The sequence below is a fragment of the Hemiscyllium ocellatum genome, chromosome 3, assembly GCF_020745735.1.
Source record: "Hemiscyllium ocellatum isolate sHemOce1 chromosome 3, sHemOce1.pat.X.cur, whole genome shotgun sequence".
NCBI classification, from domain to species: Eukaryota; Metazoa; Chordata; class Chondrichthyes; order Orectolobiformes; family Hemiscylliidae; genus Hemiscyllium; species Hemiscyllium ocellatum.
Window position 1 is genome coordinate 17,750,617 of NC_083403.1, and position 19,904 is coordinate 17,770,520.

Sequence of the window (19,904 nt, forward strand, 5' to 3'; positions counted from 1 at the left end):
TCATTGTTTTGACACTTCTACTCAGCCTTCTGTAGTGCAGTCTTTGGGTGGAGCTGAACTGCGAGATAGTAAACATTACACTGCAATGGATTAGGACTGGAGTGGAAAGATGGAATGCTAGGCTTGGAAGCAGTGACACTTACCTAGCCAGCAACCTGTCCTACTCGGAGATTACCCTGCTAGGGTTAGGACAGTGGAAACTTTAGATAGCAATGCTCTTCATTCACCTTCAGCTCCCCTAGCCCATCATTAGATGTTAGGATTGGCCAATAACCAGCAAACTTCCTCCTAGGGAGTGAGATAGAAAGAGATGTGGATATTGTGTTGTATGGCTGAGTGAATAAATAAGGTTTTATCCAATTTAAGACCCTTTCTTAATTTGCTAAATGGAGAAAAGTAAGGGGTGGGGACCAATTTAGACTGGTTTTGGGATCAGGCGTGGGGACCAATTTAGACTGGTTTTGGGATCAGGGGTGGGGACCAATTTAGACTGGTTTTGGGGTCAATCACACAGCAAACATACTGGAGAGAAAAAAAAACAAGAGAACACATCCCGATGGAGGGTGATGTGCAGAAAGAGAAGAAAACATTATGTAGACTCAATATGGAACTGATATGAAATAGGAGAAAGTGAGGACTACAGATGCTGGAGATCAGAGCTGAAAAATGTGTTGCTGGAAAAGCGCAAGTCAGGCAGCATTGAAGGAACAGGAGAATCGACCTTTCGGGCATGAGCCCTTCTTCGTGAAATACCATAGTGTAACAAACAAATACTGTTCTCCATTCTCTCTGGTTATAAAACTGTAAGCTTTGCAAAACAATCTGCTGATTGCGACAGATAGAGGAAAATCACTTCCCCATAAAATTGGAAATATCTAAGAATGATTAATGTTTCAGGAGTAACCTTTCTGTCCTTTACACACACAGGCTGCGTTCCCAGCATTTTCTTTTGTTTCAGATTGCCAGTAAATTTTCAATCAAAATAGAATTAAGGAGAATCCAAAGGGTTTTTACAAATATACAAAGGACAAAAGGGTAACTAGGAAGAGAATAGGGCCCCTCAAAGATCAGCAAGGCGGCCTTTGTATGGAGCCACAGAAAATGAGGGAGATATTAAATTAATATTTTGCATCAGTATTTACTGTGGAAAAGGATATGGAAGATATAGACTGTAGGGAAATAGATGATGACATCTTGTGAAATGTCCAGAATACAGAGGAGCAAGTGCTGGATGTCTTGAAATGATTAAAGGTGGATAAATCCCCAGGACCTGATCAGGTGCACCCGAGAACTCTGTGGGAAGCTAGGGAAGTGATTGCTGGGCCTCTTGCTGAGATATTTGTATCATCGATAGGCACAGGTGAAGTGCCGGAAGACTGGAGGTTGGCAAACGTGGTGCCACTGTTTAAGGGTGGTAAAGATAAGCCAGGGAACTATAGACCGGTGAGCCTAACCTCGGTGGTGGGCAAGTTGTTGAAGGGAATCCTGAGGGACAGGATGTACATGTATTTGGAAAAGCAAGGACTGATTCAGGATAGTCAACATGGCTTTGTGCATGGGAAATCATGTCTCACAAACTTGATTGAGTTTTTTTGAAGAAGTACCAAAGAAGATTGATGAGGACAGAGCAGTAGATGTGATCTCTATGGACTTCAGTAAGGCGTTCGACAAGGTTCCCCATGAGAGACGGATTAACAAGGTTAGATCTCATGGAATACAGGGAGAACTAGCCATTTGGGTACAGAACTGGCTCAAAGTAGAAGACAGAGGGTGGTGGTGGAGGGTTGTTTTTCAGACTGGAGGCCTGTGACCAGTGGAGTACCACAAGGATCGGTGCTGGATCCTCTACTTTTTGTCATTTACATAAATGATTTGAATGCGAGCATAAGAGGTACAGTTAGTAAGTTTGCAGATGACACCAAAAATGGAGGTGTGGTGGACAGTGAAGAGAGTTACCTCAGATTACAACAGGATCTGGACCAGATGGGCCAATGGGTTGAGAAGTGGCAGGTGGAGTTTAATTCAGATAAGTGTGAGGTGCTGCATTTTGGGAAAGCAAATCTTAGCAGGACTTATACACTTAATGGTAAGGTCCTAGGGAGTGTTGCTGAACAAAGAGACCTTGGAGTGCAGGTTCTTAGCTCCTTGAAAGTGGAGTCACAGGTAGATAGGACAGTGAAGAAGGTGTTTGGTATGGTTCCCTTTATTGGTCAGAGTATTGAGTACAGGAGTTGGGAGGTCATGTTGCGGCTGTACAGGACATGGGTTAGACCACTGTTGGAATATTGCGTGCAATTCTGGTCTCCTTCCTATCGGAAAGATGTTGTGAAACTTGAAAGGGTTCAGAAAAGATTTACAAGGATTTTGCCAGTGTTGGAGGATCTGAGCTACAGAGAGAGGCTGAACAGGCTGGGGCTGTTTTCCCTGGAGCGTCAGAGGCCTTATAGAGGTTTACAAAATTATGAGGGGCATGGATAGGATAAATAGGCAAAGTCTTTTCCCTGGGGTCAGGGAGTCCAGAACTAAAGGGCATAGGTTTAGGGTGAGAGGGGAAAGATATAAAAGAGATCTAAGGGGCAACATTTTCATGCATAGGGTGGTACATGTATGGAATGAGCTGCCAGAGGATGTGGTGGAGGCTGGTACAATTGCAACATTTAAGAGGTATTTGGATGGGTATATGAATAGGAAGGGTTTGGAGGGATATGGGCTGGGTGCTAGCAGGTGCGACTAGATTGGGTTGGGATATCTGGTTGGCAAGGACGGGTTGGACAGAAGGGTCTGTTTCCATGCTGTACATCTCTATTACTCTATGACTTCACCAGGCTTTGTTCCTGAGCTGAGGAGTTGAACATTTGCAACTCATGGTCTTGTATACTGACAAGGGAGCCCTTGCACCGAGCACAAGAACAATATTCCATTAAAGAACTGACATCCTGCAACTCCATGCTATGCATATGTGTGGAAAAGAAGTTAATATTTTTCAGCTTATTCAGTAGAAACGAGCATGTCAAAATCTTTCTGCTTTTCAACTTAGCTCTCATTCTGCACCACAAATTCTTTTACTTGACATGTAACTAGCCATTTGAAAATTAAAGCTATATTTAAAGAAAAGTAGATACATTCTCAAACCAAATTTACTTTTGTTATACAGAACATGAAAATTGTTACTTGGGCTTTTTGACTTGCAACAACAGCAATTTCAATCTAATCTAACAATTTTTGTTACAGGAGAAAAGGGCACCAATTTGTAGAACTTGGTGGTATGTTTCAGCTGTTGGCTATCTGAATCTTACAGCATGTTTTCATTAATTATATTAGCCCAAGTACAAAATTTACTCCACTAGCTCACACTAGCAAAACCTGAAAAAACATTACACAGACATGATTCTGCGACTAGGTGGCATCAGCCACACAACTGAGGTTTTTTTAAAAATTCATTCATAGAATGTTGACAGCCCTGGCTGTGCCAACATTTACGGCCCATCCCCGGTTGCAATGAGAAAGTGGTGGGAGCTGCTTTCTTAAATCACTGCAATACATGTGCTGTGGATAGACCCCAATGCCATTAGGGAGGGTGCTCCAGGAGTTTGATGAAATGGTACTGAAGGAATACTGACGTCTGGATAGTGAGTGACTTGCAAGTGTTAACATGTTATGGATGCACTTGTCTGTCTAGATGGCAGCAGTCAGGGCTTTGGAAGGTACTGTCTAAGAAGCCTTGGTGAATTTCTGCATCTTGTAGATGGTACAAGCAACTGCTACTGATAGTTAATGGTGGAGGCAGTGAAGATTGTGGCTGCTGTGCTAATCCAGCAAGCTGCTTTGTCCTGGATGTCAGGCTTCCTGAGTGGTTTTGGAACTGCATTCATCCAGGAAGTTGCTTGCAATAGAGATCCTAGACTCCGACCTGCTTTTCTAGCCACATGCTCATCCCCTTCTGGTCAATGATAATCACCAGATTGTTGATGTTGAGTGCACTAATAAATAAACTAGTTAAGTTTAATTGAATTAATTAACTGATTATCTTAATCAGTTGAACCCATGGTATGTGTGAGAAGTGACTTCCTTTCATATTCAGAGAACTGCTCAGTGTCAACAAAAGGTATGTATTCAAATGTTGCAATATCTTTGAAATATCTGGGAACTTTTGGAGCTTAATGCTTCTCTTTGCCTTTTCCATGGCAATGCCTCAGACTTACCAGCCAAATAGCACCCTTTTCTCCTGTATTATACATTTTTATAATCATTTGAAATTAGCATTCTTACATTTGGCCTGAGTGCAAGATGAAAAGCTTTGGCCCATCCTTCCTCTTAGCACATACTACTTTAAAGTTAAATGTATTCAGAGGCACCACCATTTCTTCTTTCAATAAAAATTTCCCAGCAATTTGCCATGATGATATAACATTCTTTAGAGTACTGAAATATATTCTCCTCATTCTACATTTCATCCCATTTTATTAATGTTACAACAGCATTCTACTTAACAGTTTTGCACTAACAATTTATTTAAAAACACTTAAGAACTTACGTTGAATACTCAAAAAATTCCCAGAGAAAAAAGGTTTGCTAGAACTTTTATTCCGAGAAAAATATTAATGTTTTCCAATCCGAAACCTTTTGCAATTTTGTTGCTATGCAGTAATATGGTCACCTGACTGCATACATATACCATCCAGATCTGAATCTCACAAGGAGGTGCCTGACTACAATTAACTACCCCAATTAGAATGAAATCTTCCAACACAAAATAGGTGGAGATCTGATAGAAAGTCAGCAATTTAAATACTATAACACAGCTTCTTTTACTTCAAAGAAGCTAGACATAGAGTATAGAAATGTACAGCACAGGAACGGGCCCTTTGGCCCACGGTGCTGTGCCAAACGTGACGCCAACTGAAACTAATCCCTTCTGCCTATCCTTGATCCATATCACTCCATCAGTTGCATATTCATATGCTTATCTCAAGTCCCTTACATGCCCTTATTGTATCTCCTGATGAAGGGCTTCTGCCCGAAACGTCGATTTTCCTGCTCCTCAGGTGCTGCCTGAACTGCTGTGCTTTTCCAGCACCACTCTAATCTAGAATCTGGTTTCCAGCATCTGCAGTCCTTGGTTTTACCCTTATTGTACCTGCCTCAACAACAACTCTTGGCAGTGCATTCCAGATTCTTACCACTCTCTGTGTAAAAAACTTGCCTCTCACATCTCCTTTGAACTTTCCCTCTACCAACAATGCATGTCCCCTAGTATTAGACCTGACGAGTGTTTCCAAAGTCGTCTTTTAAATTTCTAGCATTTTTCTGTAATCTATGTAGGTGAACTTATGTTCTCATAATAAATGTTTGTAAACAAGTCAAATGATAACATCAGAACTCAAAATATAGAGAAGGGCAAAGAAAAAGATGCCCTCCAAACAAGATTGGGAAATTCATTCACAGGGGTGAGTATTCAACGAAATGTTATACTCAGCTGTGAGAGACAAAATTTGTGAAGAGCTGCTTTGCCAATTACATGGCCTCTCTCATATTCCTCCAATCACAGGGTGTTTCTGATCTGTTCTGTCTCAGCAAACATGAGGAGAACCAGCCTGTTGTTATGGGAGGACGAACAGAGAAGACTAGTACTGCAGTGAGCACATTACTTGGATGGGAAAATGTGGTATCTGGGCCTGGAGTTGGTCGAGAGAAGAGGTCTAAGAAGGAGAGAAGGGATGAGGGAGGCAGCAAGACACAGAGATTACTGTAATGATAGGGATAGGGGTAAAGGTAAAGGTAGAGGGAAAACTGGAAAAAAAGGAGCTGTCAGCTCATGGATATGGGCTGCAGGGAAGAAAGAGAAGGAGGAGACTCTCAAAGTAAAAGAACAATTTTAAATCTATCAACTGGAATGTAATAAATTCCTTAAAAATGAAAATGGAATCTCTCGTTTAAGGTTCACATATTCAGGAAAAAAATGCAGTGCATGTTATTGCAATGAATTCTACGTCAATTGTTAAATTAAAATCTGGTATTGAGCTCAGATATGCAATAAACTACTTTGCTAAAAATGTCCTGGCATTGTGCATATGTGCTGCAAACAAATTAGCTGTGATCTTATCACTCTGCAGGAGACATGTTCAAGGTGATGGATTTTATATGTAGAAGTTAGGTCAGTTACTTTGAAAAAAATTTTGTTGCTCACTTATGTCTATTGTCTTGTGCTAACTCAAATATTATGTGTCAAAGAAACTAAAGCCACACACAAACACGAAGTGTTTAGAGTAGTGATACTCTAATTGGTGAATTCTAATAGTTTTGCTTCTGAGACTCTAACCATCGACAGAAATACAGGAAGTAGTGTTTCTACATGACTGCATCACTAATAACTCTCAGTCACAAAATTGTTAGTGAAAGGAGGCCATTTATTTCTGCACTAGCTTTCCAAATGTGCATGACAAAGTATCAATCTCTTGCCTTCTCCCCGTAAGCATATATAATATTTGTATTTGAATAATAATGTAATATCACCTTGAATGCCTTAAGTGAACCTGCCCCCTCTATAGTGCATTTCAGACTCAATCTATGCATTGTTTGAACCTGACATTACTCCAACAGAGGTCTAATAAGTATGTTATAAAAGTTCAGCAAAGCACTTTGCTCTTCTACTCCATCCTTAGGTTAATAAACCCCAGGATACTCTGTGCTTTATTAACTGCTCTCTTTACCTGCCTCATCACCTTCAATGATCTGTGCACACATACACCCAAGTTTTTTTGCTCCGTTACATCCTTTAAAATGGCACTCTATTTTATATTGTATGTTGAGGTCTTCCTACAAACATACATTCCCACATGCTTCTCTACATTGGCTTTTAGCTGCCACCTATTTGGCCACTTCACCAATTACACCTTTTTGAAGTTCTGCACAGTCCTCCTCACAGTTTACAAAGCTTTAAAGTTTTGAATCATCCACAAACTTTGAAATTGTCACTTGCATGAACTGACTCCAGAAAGGCTGGTATTAAGTCACCAAATCACCCTTTATTTACACATCTTTGACACTGATCCAGCTCCCTCCCAGCCATCTCTTAGAGGGAACAGTGCTTCTGACCCTCCTGTCCTTATTCTATCTGCCAGGGCTCTCTGATTGGACCAGGATAACAGCCCCAATGAGGGAACTCATATTCTATGGGATCCATCTAGTTGACCTTGTTACAATTGCAACACTGCCCACCAAGATTGAGATCATTAATATTTATTCAGAAAACCAAGGGTCCCAATACTATCCTGTCGGGATACACACAAACCTATCATCAGCCCCCGCAAAAGATCCTTTATTATACTGTTAGTTTTCTGTCACTCAACCAGCTTTTCATCCACATTTGTGATTTGCTCACCGAGTGAGAGGGAACGAGAAAAGGAGCCCCTGAAAATCAAAACGTAGCCCTCAAGGAAAAAAAAATAATTTTGACCCCTGGCTTACTGACAAAATCAGAGACTTGAGTAAATGATACCATAAAAAAACTGCTTTTTACTGTTAAACCAATTTTGCGAACTGTCTTATTGATACTGCCTCAGCAAAGTACGTTTTTTGTTAGGAAAGTTTGAACTTTTAAGCATCAATGATTGCAGCAATCCTACCAAAATTATGGCTCTTACCTCCAGCACTGGGTTTCTCAATTCTGCTTTCCAGCCCAATTGCCTGCTGAGGGCAACACCAATCACTCTCCCTAGCTCCTGTGAGAAATCAATTATGGACAAAACGTTTACACACTTATTTTGCTGGATCACATAAAGTTACAAATGAGAAAAGGTGCCATAAACTGTGACAAACTTGCAAAATTCTCACCTTTACTAAGCTATACATCATTGCTCATACATGGTATTGTTAAAGTACAAACAAAAAGAAACAGAAAATATCTCAAAGCACTTTAGAGCAGAATAGATACTAAGTCGTGACATGGGAGGTCACAGAGTCAGAGATGTACAGCATGGAAACAGACCCTTCAGTCCAACATGTCCATGCTGACCAGATATCCCAACGCAATTTAGTCCCACTTGCTAGCACTAGACCCATATCCCTCCAAACCCTTCCTATTCATATACCCATCCAGATGCCTCTTAAATGTTGCAATTGTACCAGCCTCCACCACATCCTCTAGCAGCCCATTCCATACATGTACCACCCTCTGCGTGAAAAAGTTGCTCCTTAGGTCTCTTTTATATCTTTCCCCTCTCACCCTAAACCTATGCCCTGTAGTTCTGGACTCCCCGGCCCCAGGGAAAAGACTTTGCCTATTTATCCTATCCATGCCCCTCATAATTTTGTAAACCTCCATAAAGTCACCCCTCAGCCTCCGACGCTCCAGGGAAAACCGCCCCTGCCTGTTCAGCCTCTGCCTATAGCTCAAATCCTCCAACCCTGGCAACATCCTTGTAAATCTTTTCTGAACCCTTTCAAGTTTCACAATATCTTTCCGATAGGAAGGAGACCAGAACTGCACGCAATATTCCAACCAATGTTCTGTACAGCCACAACATGACCTTCCAACTCCTGTACTCAATACTCTGACCAATAAAGGAAAGCATAACAAACGCCTTCTTCACTATCCTATCTACCTGTGACTCCATTTTCAAGGAGCTATGAACCTGCTCTCCAAGGTCTCTTTGTTCAGCAACACTCCCTAGGGCCTTACCATTACGTGTATAAGTCCTGCTAAGATCTGCTGTCCCAAAATTCAGCACCTCGCATTTATCTGAATTAAACTCCATCTGCCACTTCTCAGCCCATGGCCCATCTGGTCCAGATCCTGTTGTAATCTGAGGTAACCCTCTTCGCTGTCCACTGCACCTCCAATTTTGGTGTCATCTGCAAACTTACTAACTATACCTCTTATGCTCACATCCAAATCATTTATATAAATGATGAAAAGTAGTGGACCCAGCACCGATCCTTGTGGCACTCCAATGGTCACAGGCCTCCAGTCTGAAAAACAACCGTCCACCATTACCCTCTGTCTTCTGTCTTTGAGCCAGTTCTGTATCCAAATGGCTAGTTCTCCCTGTATTCCATGAGATCTAATCTTGCTAATCAGTCTCCCATGGGGAACCTTGTCAAACACCTTACTGAAGTCCATAGAGATCACACCTACTGCTCTGCCCTCAATCTTTTTTGTTACTTCTTCAAAAAAACTCAATCAAGTTTGTGAGACATGATTTCCTACGCACAAAGCCATGTTGACTATCCCGAAACAGTCCTTGCCTTTCCAAATACATGTACATCCTGTCCCTCAGGATTCCCTCCAACAACTTGCCCACCACGGAGGTCAGGCTCACCGGTCTATAGTTCCCTGGCTTGTCTTTACCGCCATTCTTAAACAGTGGCACCATGTTTGCCAACCTCCAGTCTTCCGGCACCTCACCTGTGACTATCGATGATACAAATATCTCAGCAAGAGGCCCAGCAATCACTTCTCTAGCTTCCCACAGAGTTCTTGGGTACACCTAATCAGGTCGTGGGGCTTTATCCACCTTTAACCCTTTCATGACATCCAGCACTTCCTCCTCTGTAATCTGGACATTTTGCAAGATGTCACCATCTATTTCCCTACAGTCTATATCTTCCATATCTTTTTCCACAGTAAATACTGATGCAAAATATTCATTTAGTATCTCCCCCATTTTCTGTGGCTCCACACAAAGGCCGCCTTGCTGATCATTGAGGGGCCCTATTCTCTCCCTAGTTACCCTTTGTCCTTAATATATTTGTAAAACTCCTTTGAATTCTCCTTAATTCTATTTGCCAAAGCTATCTCATGTCCCTGATTTCCCTCTTAAGTATACTCCTACTTTCTTTATACTCTTCTAAGGATTCACTCCATCTATCCTGTCTGTACCTGACATATGCTTATGGGAAAGTTGACTAAAGGCATGGTTAAAATAGATGCCTTGTAGAAAAAGAAAATTATGCAAATAATTTAAAATACTGAATGGAAATCAGATGTTTGTCAAAGAACTTTTCATCGATGAGAAAATTAGTCTCAAATATAATATATATTAAAGGCTGTAAACATGGAATTCTATACTTGTGATTTAATTTCATGTTTAGCCTTGCCAAACTAAGCACTTTCAAAATAAAAAAAAGTGGTCTTATAACTTTAAAACATTTAAATAGTTTGCACCTCTTAAAAATCAATCTTTTGCTATATTCTTTTATTGTGGAGAATTAAGGGATTAATAGGATTGTTACAGATTATATTACTGTAGTTCAAAAGCTCAAGCTGTTCTTTTGTATTCTTCTATTAGTCTGCTCATCTGAGAACATACTTTCCAGAGATAATGGTGAAGCCAGGGGTGATGCAGGCTGAATGTTTTGAATCCAGTGAAGCATTGGTTCTTTTAGAATTTTGTTTTAGCAATTTTGCTGGCTGTACTTGATCTTACAGTCGAGAGATTTCAGAGTTTACAGAGACTTAGACAGAGCAGCTTAAGGAACTTGAGAATCATCTAGAGGTCTAGAAGTATGAATTTTCTAACTACACGTTCATTATTGAATTTCTTCTTTAAACGTTAACCAACAGTTACCTCATAAATAGAGAAAAGACTAGTTCATCTACTTTTAGCTGAAGGAGAGGTGTGGTAAACACTCCAAATGCAGTGGAAAAACGTGAAGTCTGGATTCACTAGGATGTTAATGGAGACAAGTCCCATAGATTTCCAAGTATTAAGTTGCCCTTTCAATTCTCAAAAGGTGCCCCTAAATTGGGGCAGAGGGTCATAACTTATACCTCAGGAACTAAATGTGAACCACCAGTTGGTGCAATAAAATGAAAAACTGGGTAATCCAAATTAAATAAATTGGGACTTTTTTGGATGAATTAATTCTAAAACAAGAACAAGCAAATAATTTTAACAAGTATCAAATACATTGGTCTTTGGCACCCAATGCAGAATGTTCAAATTTATTCTGAATCAACTGCAAGGGTCGCACACTGGATCAGATTTGGTATTTTCAGTTCAGAATCATCCATTCCCCACCAACAACAAGTCATCCTCCCCATTTACTGAATTATGGTTGACAGTTTGAAATTTTTGAATGTTTGTGCATTAATAGCTTTCCAAATCCCTCGCAAAACATCAAATGTGAAAATAATATCAATTTCCACTCCAAGTGATCATTTCTTCATCCGTCAACTATCCACTTATTCTATCCAGCAGAAACATGACCCTTGACTGATGAAGGGCTTATGCCCGAAACATCGAATTTCCTGTTCCCTGGATGCTGCCTGACCTGCTGCGCTTTAACCAGCAACACATTTTCAGCTCTGATCTCCAGCATCTGCAGACCTCACTTTTTCCCTTGACTGATTTGTAAAGGCAAAGCAACACTGAAAGAGGTTGAACTCTGGATGTTAATTTTAAACTCCTGTCCATTATCCTGGTAATGTGGCCTGCACAAGACCACATGCTGACTTAAGGTCATCATGCATTGCTATGGTGAAAACGTGAGGCCAAATCCCAATTAGCATAGCATTTCTTTGCAGAAAATGAGGGATCAAACTAACACACAGTATATAGTCATAAATATGAATTTTGGTATTGCGAAAAGAGATGGTATGTCATCTACTGTATCCATTGCACTGATGTGGTCTCCTCTACATCGGGGAGACAAGATGCCAACTTGCGGATCATTTCAGAGAGCATCTCTGGGACGCTCGCACCAATCAACCCCACTGCCCCGTGGCTGAACACTTCAATTCCCCCTCCCACTCCACCAAGGACATGCAGGTCCTGGGCCTCCTCCGTCGCCAAACTCTAATTACCCAATGCTGAGACGAAGAATGCCTCATATTCTGCCTTGGGATGCTGTAACCACACAGGATCAATGTGGATTTCACAAGTTTCCTCATTTCCCCTCCTCCTACACTGTCCCAGTCCCAAGCCTTCAACACAGCACTGCCCTCTTGACCTGTCCTTCACCTTTCCCATCTATCCGCTCCAACCTATCACGTTCTCCAACACCTTCATCAACCTATCGCATTCTCAGCTACCTTCCCCCCCCATCCTCCCCCACCCCCACATCCTTCCATTCCTGATGAAAGGCTTATGCCTGAAATGTCAATTCTCCTACTCCTCGGATGCTGCCTGACCTGCTGTGCTTTTCCAGCACCACATTCTCGATTGAGAAAAAGAGAGAGTCATCTTGTATGCTGAGTCAACTTGTGTACCACGATCATTAGTAGCTCTAGTTATGAACAGGGGCTTGGTGCAGTACCTTAATCTCTGCAATTAAGCAGCTCAGAAGGTGGTGTCTGTATTGGTGATTTACTCTGGCTGCTTCCTTGCATTACTGAATGAGCATCATGTTTTCCTGTTATGGCTTTTCACATGACAGCCAAGAGGACCAAATGACTTCAAAAGATTCAGTGTTACAATGAACTAATCGATCTCAACTGGTCCATGAAACCACAACAAGAGAGATTTTAAAAAGGATGGTTAGAAAAATGCTTTACATATCAGATTGCTGCAGTACACTTCAGTAAGTTAATATCCTCTCTTCAGAAACAGCTTGCACATTACAACAGCAAACAGTAGGTATTGTCCTCCTTTAAAAATATGATGCAGCTTTTTGTATGGGTTCAAGCAGCATTGGATTAATGTTCAGTCAATAGCTAATCACGTTAGTTCAGTTATCTATTAACAACTTCCAGTACATTCGCAAAAGCAAATCTTTTACTGCAATGCAGCAGTGTACACAGCACCATTAAAAGCAAGGTCAAATGATATAATGGAAGAGTTATGGATGAGGGAATTTATTAGACTGATACAATTGGTGATTTACAGCATCCAATCAAAACTATTCATAACCAAAATAGCATATTAATATTAGCATGCTACCCAGAATGACAATCATTGAAAAGTCTGCTGAACATTCAGTTGTATATCTGTTAAGATTACTTCACTGGGGCTATAATTCCTTTTAATGCCTAATTGTGCTCACCAAAAGTATTTTTTTCCCATTAATAGCTTTCACTTTGCTATTAATGGTGCTGTACTTTTGCTGACTACATGATGTGTGAACAATGAATGAAGGCATCCTTCCTAATAAACATGCAGCACGCTGGCACTCACGTACAAGTACCATGCACGAATAATATACAAGTGGGCACCTGCAAACTAACATATAAAAGTCGATACCTTCAACAATGCAATTACCTGTGAGGTAAACATTTTAGCAACTTTCCCACTGCAGCGACAAGATACTCTAAAATTCATACTGGATGCAGCACCTTGACCCTCAGAATTAAGTAGCTCATCAGAAGATGGTGTTTGTATTGGCGATGTACTCTGCTGGCCTCCTTGTATTACTGAATGGGCATCATGCTGCCCTGTTGGACTTTCATAAAAGTCTGTCATTGGAGGTTCACCCAGCTCTAACTTTGACCTTTTTCTAGTTTCACCACTCTCTTGCTGCGCTGGTCGTTTTAGCCCAGTTCCAGTAATGTCTGAAGTGCATTCTTCTTCTTTATTAAGATCCTGAAGAGATTTCCATTTGGCAACAATATTCAACCAGTCACTTGATTCTCCAATCACATATTTCTGAAGAATGTGAATACCTTTCCCTTGGAATTCAAAAGGAAGAAAAACTTGTTTGAACATTACAGTAGGAATACATAGTCAAGTCTGAATGCATCTTATTTCAAATCCAATAAACACATCAATAAACCGACATATTCATTACTAACAAACCTAAAGTAATACTGTCAAAAACTCCACAGCTTTAATTCTCTCAAATCCATGAAGTTTTGTTATAAACATTTAGAAATCTGTAACTACAAGATGATCAAAGTTAGGATCTAAACATTCAGGGAACATAACTTTTTAAAAGAACAGTTATAGGAGAAAATAAGCAGTAATTATTGATAAAGAAAACGTATGAGGGAAACTAGTGGAGCTAAAGTCAAAGTCAATAGGTCTTTTGGAATTGATGGGATGAATCCTGGGATATTAAAGGAAGTGGCTATGGAGATAGTGGATGCAGTTGTAGTAATCTTTCAAAAATCATTAGATTCAGGGAAAAAGTTCTAGGATCTGGAAAACTGCCAATGGCAGTTCAAAAAAACCCCTCTTTTAGAGATCCTCATTCAAAAACAGAGGAAAACAACAAAGGGTAACTATAGGTCGGTTCGTTAAACATCTATCATTGAGCAAATGATAAAGGAAGTAATTGTAGAATATTTAGAAATGCATAATATAATCAAGGAGAATCATCATGGCTTTGTGAAGGGGAAATCATGCCTGATAAACGTACTAGAATTCTTTGAAGAAGTAACAAGCAAGATAAAGGGAAACTAGTAGATGCATTTGCATTAAATTGAAAGAACTGGATTTGAATTTCCAAAAGACCCTCGAAACAGTATTGCACATAAGGCTAATTAATTGAGATAAATGGCCATGGGAATAGAATATTAGTGAGGAAGGAGGATTTCCTAACCAGAGTTGGGATAAAGGGGTTGTGCAAGAATGATCACTTTGACCTCTCTCCTCCTTTTCATGTATTTAAAGAACTTTCCATGCGATTTATTGCGAGTAAGCTTACTCTCATCATTTATTTTCTTCCTCTCTATTTTTGTAATCTTTTATTGACCTTTAAAACTTATCTTTTTTTTTAAAGTTTAAGTTTATCACTGATCTTTGCCACAGTTTGTGTGTTTTTCCAGGATGGTAAAATTGTAACTAGTGCCACAGGAGTCAGTGCTGGAGCCACAATTACTTACAATATATATTAATGACTTGAAAAGACAGAAGAAGATGTACTATCACCAAGTGGATGACATAAAAATAGAAGGCAAGGCAAGTAGTAAGGATGACACAAACAGTCTACAGAGGAATAGGTTGTGAGTGGGTGAAAACTTGGCAGGTAGAGTACAGGATTATTTTAATCAATCTGTTCAAAAGATGTTATTACAAACCTCTGGAGCAAATGGGACTTGAACTGAGGCATTCTGGACCAGTGACACAAGGGCCCCAGAAAAGTTAAGTATAATTATCAGATCAACAATGATATCACTGAATGGCGGAGCAGACTTGATTGGCCAAATGGTCTAATTCCATTTCTAGGAGATAGTAAGGACAGCAGACGCTGGAAGTCAGAGTCGATAAAATGTGGAATTGGAAAGGCACAGCAGGTCAGGCAGCACCACAGGAGCAGAAAAGTCAACATTTTGGGTCAGGACCCTTCTGCCTTTTCATCCCACTTTTTAAATCAACCCTTCTGCTTCTACGTATTACAGTCTTAAGTGTTTTAAGTCCGATACAAACTGAGTTCAGAAGAAGAGCCAAGAGACTGGCTGAGGTTCTCCACCATTTTCTGTGTGTTTCAGATTTTCAGTATCCACAATATTTTGTTTTACTTGCGATTTCACTCTCGCCCTGTCAGCTAGAATAGGTTGCATCACTATTGGAGAAGTTGCAACTGGTACTGAACCATATCATCGCAACTACTGACCTTCCAATAAGTTTCTAACAAGAACTACCAAATTCCTTCATGGATGGATTTTAAAGGTGGTAAGGACAAGCCTGGGAACTATAGGTTAGTGAGCCTGACCTCGGTGGTGGGCAAGTTACTGGAGGGAAGCCTGAGGGACAGGATGTACATGTATTTGGAAAGGCAAGGACTGATTCGGGATAGTCAACATGGCTTTGTGCATGGGAAATCATGTCTCACAAACTTGATTGAGTTTTTTTGAAGAAGTAACAAAGAGGATTGAAGAGGGCAGATCGGTGGAAGTGATCTACATGAACTTCAGTAAGGCGTTCGACAAGATCCCCATGGGAAACTGGTTAACAAGGTTAGATTTCATGGAATACAGGGAGAACTAGCCATTAGGATATAGAACTGGCTCAAAGGTAGAAGAGAGGGTGGTGGTGGAGGGTTGTTTTTCAGACTGGAAGCCTGTGACCAATGGAGTGCCACAAGGATCGGTGCTGGATCCACTACTTTTCATCATTTATATAAATGATTTGGATGTAAGCATAAGAGATGTAGTTAGTAAGTTTGCAGATGACACAAAAATTGGAGGCGTAGTGGACAGTGAAGAAGGTTACCTCAGATTACGACAGGATCTTGATCAGATGGGCCAATGGGCTGAGGAGTGGCAGATGGAGTTTAATTTAAATAAATGTGAGGTGCTGCATTTTGGGAAAGCAAATCTTAGCAGGACTTATACACTTAATGGTAAGGTCCTAAGGAGTGTTGATGAACAGAGACCTTGGAGTGCAGATTCATAGCCCCTTGAAAGTGGAGTCGCAGGTAGATATGATAGTGAAGGCGGCGTTTGGTATGCTTTCCTTTATTGGTCAGAGTATTGAGTACAGGAGTTGGGAAGTCATGTTGCGGCTGTACAGGACATGGGTTAGGCTACTGTTGGAATATTGCGTGCAATCCTGGTCTCCTTCCTATTGGAAAGATGTTGTGAAACTTGAAAGGGTTCAGAAAAGATTTCCAAGGATGTTGCCAGGGTTGGAGGAGTTGAGCTACAGGGAGAGGCTGAACAGGCTGGGGCTGTTTTTCCCGGGAGCGGAGGCTGAGGGGTGACCTTGTAGTGGTTTATAAGACCATGAAGGCCATGGATAAGATAAATAGACAAAGTCTTTTCCATGGGGTGGGAGAGTCCAGAACTTGAGGCATAGGTTTAGGGCTAGATGGGACAGATATGAATGAGAGCTAAGGGACAACTTTTTCATGCAGAGGGTGGTATGTGCATGGAATGAGCTGCCAGAGGAAGTGGTGGAGGCTAGTATGATTGCAACATTTAAAAAGGCATCTGGATGGGTATATGAATAGCAAGGGTTTGGAGGAATATGGGGCAGTGCTGCAAATGGGATTAGATTGGGTTGGGATATCTGGTCGGCATGGACAAGTTGGACCAAAGGGTCTGTACATCTCTATGACTCTATAACCTCCTTAATCCCAAAGTTAATCAAACATTGGCTTTGAAAGCAACTACCTTCCTGATCTTTTCAGCCAATTTTTGGACAAAAGCTATGTGACAAGGTCTGAAATTAAGCATCAGAATGACCTCTGTTAAGTAGTTGGTTAAAAATCATACAACACCAGGTTATACTCCAGGTTTATTTGGATGTACCAGTTGTTGGAGTGCTGCTCCTTCATCAGGTAGCTGTGTGGCAGGATTATAAGAAACAGCATTTATTGCAAAATATCACAATGTCATGCATGCAACTGATATGATAGTGAACAAACCTAGACTGCTGTTAAGTCTTGCATCTTTTACAATGGGTTACAGGTTTCAGTTCATTAATATGTAAATCCCAGAACTTCTTTCAAGTCACATTCTTGAGATACCTTTTTTTTGTAAAACCTAAAGTTAACATCTCAGCTCAGACACATTCTTGATGTGGATGAGCACCTCACCAATTACCTGATGATGAAGGAGCAGTGCTCCGAAAACTAGTACTTTTGATTAAACCTGTTGGACTATAACCTGGTATTGTGTGACTTTTAACTTTGTCCATCCCAGTCCAACACCGGCACCTCCACGTCTGTTAAGTCGTTATCACTTTTTGGCACTATAGATTACTTTATCCACGCCACTCAATCTTGGGAGAAAGCTGAATGGTCACATTATATATGTCCCATCACTGCTTCTCTGTGGATAAGACATTCCAGTGTAATATTCAAAACTGGAGAACAGATGCCAGTACTAGTTATACAGTAGTTAAAAAAAAATTAAATATTATTTCTAAGAAAACTAAATACACTTACCTTATTTAATGCTAGGGTTAATTATTAAAAACTAAACTGACAAAGACAATGTATTGCACCTTTATGTCTTGTAATCTGGATTGGGGGAAGTTTTTTCACAAGTAAAAATAACCGCTCTGCACATTTCAGGCTCCTCAGCTTTTTCAAATCTGCATCAGCTGTAAAGAATACTTTTCCTAAAAGCTGTTCCACCTACAAGATTAGAGGAGGATAAAGGTCAGCATTTAGCAGTTTCTCTCCATGACTGCCTTCATGATTGAAGATCTTACAAGAAAAATATACCTGCACAAGAGGACGCTTAAGCAAATCAGTACAGTAATAGTCAGGGCACAGGGATGCCTGAAAACAAAATTTGATTCATAAGGTCAACAAACTATGTCATATCTTTTTGTCTAAGAGATCAATTCATAAAACTGATGTATAGCATCCATTAGAACAAGTCAAGCGCAGAAGACATCTAGTTGATTTATGCTTGTATGTTTCAAAGTCAATTTCTATGAATTAAATCTCATAGTTCTTAGCTCAATCACTTCAAATTACTTAATAATTAGGTTGTAAACACTCAGTTTTTGAAGGACCTAGGTTTTATCTGACTAAAACTTGAAAATTAACCGTGGTTATCTATAAAGTTCCATACTGCAATTTTTCACATCATTCACAAAATTAGATCCAATGCACAATATACAATTGTTCAAATAAGTCAATTTACTTTGGCTTATTGGGGGTGGCTCATACAAGGAGGTAAGTGTGTTAGGATGGGTTGGGTACTATGGACATTTTTAACTTTTTAACTAATTTTGAAACATATTTTTAAAGAAGGACTAATACAGCAAGAAACAGCTGAAGTTGAAAATTAAGTGGCTGTCAGAAAAGAACACACAGGGAATTTGACAACACATACAAAAGTAACTTCACTCAACAGCTCCCCGGGGGTTGCAAGTCAAGCAGACCAGCTTTTGATCTGGCTGATCAAAATCCCTGCTGATTATGCAATGTCCCATTACTTGCAGACACATTGTGTTTACTTTCCATTTGAAGAACACACAAGCCCAAGGGTTTAAGAGTCAGTTTCAGCTCAACTGGAGTGAGCTAGTGGGACAGAATATTGCTCTGCGTACCAGCCTCAAGCATTAGCATGCCATGAAGGTTACAGTAAAGTAACTATCCCCAGTTAATGTTGCAATGCGATTAAAGGCCACCTTTCACAGCATTGCAAACCAAACAAAAGGAAACAGGAAAATCAAGGGGACTTCAATGGTGGAAGTTCAATCACAGTTAGAAAGAATTGGAATTACAGCAAAACTAAGGTTTATGAAACTGACTGTTCAAATTGTAACATCAATGTTTCTAGTAAATACTACTGCAATGACACAACATTAAACTATCTGATTGGGAGGTGCCGGTATGGAACTGGGTTGTACAAAGTTAAAAATCACACAACACCAGGTTATAGTTCAACAGGTTTATTTGGAAGCACTAGCTTTCAGAGAGGTGCTTCTTCATCAGGTGGTTGTGGAGTACAAGATTGTAAAATACAGAATTTATAACAAAAATTTAACAGTGCGATGCAACTGAAATTATATATTGAAAAAGATTTGGGTTGTCTGTTAAGTCTGTCATCTTTTAGAATGACCTTGTTGGTTTCAGTTCTTTCACATGTAAACCCCAGAACTTTCTTAAAGTTACATTCTCAAGTGAACTTTAACAATAAGTGCCAAGTCATCTCAGACTTGTGTGAGGCTGTCTGTGCCGTAATGTTCAGACTGATTCTATTTCCAAAATAAATTTTTCCTCATTTCTGTCCGAAATGGCGCAGCCTGCATCCTTAGACTGCTACCAGTGGTTCTAGGCTCCCTAGTCATCAGAACATTCTTCTTATGTTTACTCTGTTAAAATTTTATAGATTTCTAAATGATTCTCAACAGCCTGTCTCTTCAAGTATCAGTCCTATCACACCAAGAAATCAGTACAGTAAAGCTGTATTCATTGCCAGAATATCCTTCCTCAGATAAGGAGACTACAATTACACGTGTGGTTCTCACCAAGACCCTGTAAAATTGCAGCAAGGCATTCCTGATCCTGTATTGAATCTGCTCATTAAGAAGGCCAACACACCATTTGCTTTCTTCACAAGT

The 19,904-nt window shown here is 40.2% G+C and overlaps 1 protein-coding gene across 4 annotated transcripts in view; it reads right to left on the reverse strand.

Moving 5' to 3' along the window:
- thumpd2 (THUMP domain containing 2) overlaps positions 1 to 19,904 on the reverse strand; it is a 59,482-nt gene that overhangs the window by 23,314 nt on the left and 16,264 nt on the right. For all 4 annotated transcript variants that reach the window (XM_060855881.1, XM_060855880.1, XM_060855879.1 and 1 more), the window contains exons 2-4: positions 17,829 to 17,961; positions 13,200 to 13,606; positions 7,644 to 7,721 (exon numbers count right to left, since the gene is read on the reverse strand). In XM_060855881.1, coding sequence (XP_060711864.1) covers positions 7,644 to 7,721; positions 13,200 to 13,606; positions 17,829 to 17,961 — 618 coding nt within the window. The remainder of the gene's footprint in view (positions 1 to 7,643; positions 7,722 to 13,199; positions 13,607 to 17,828; positions 17,962 to 19,904) is intronic.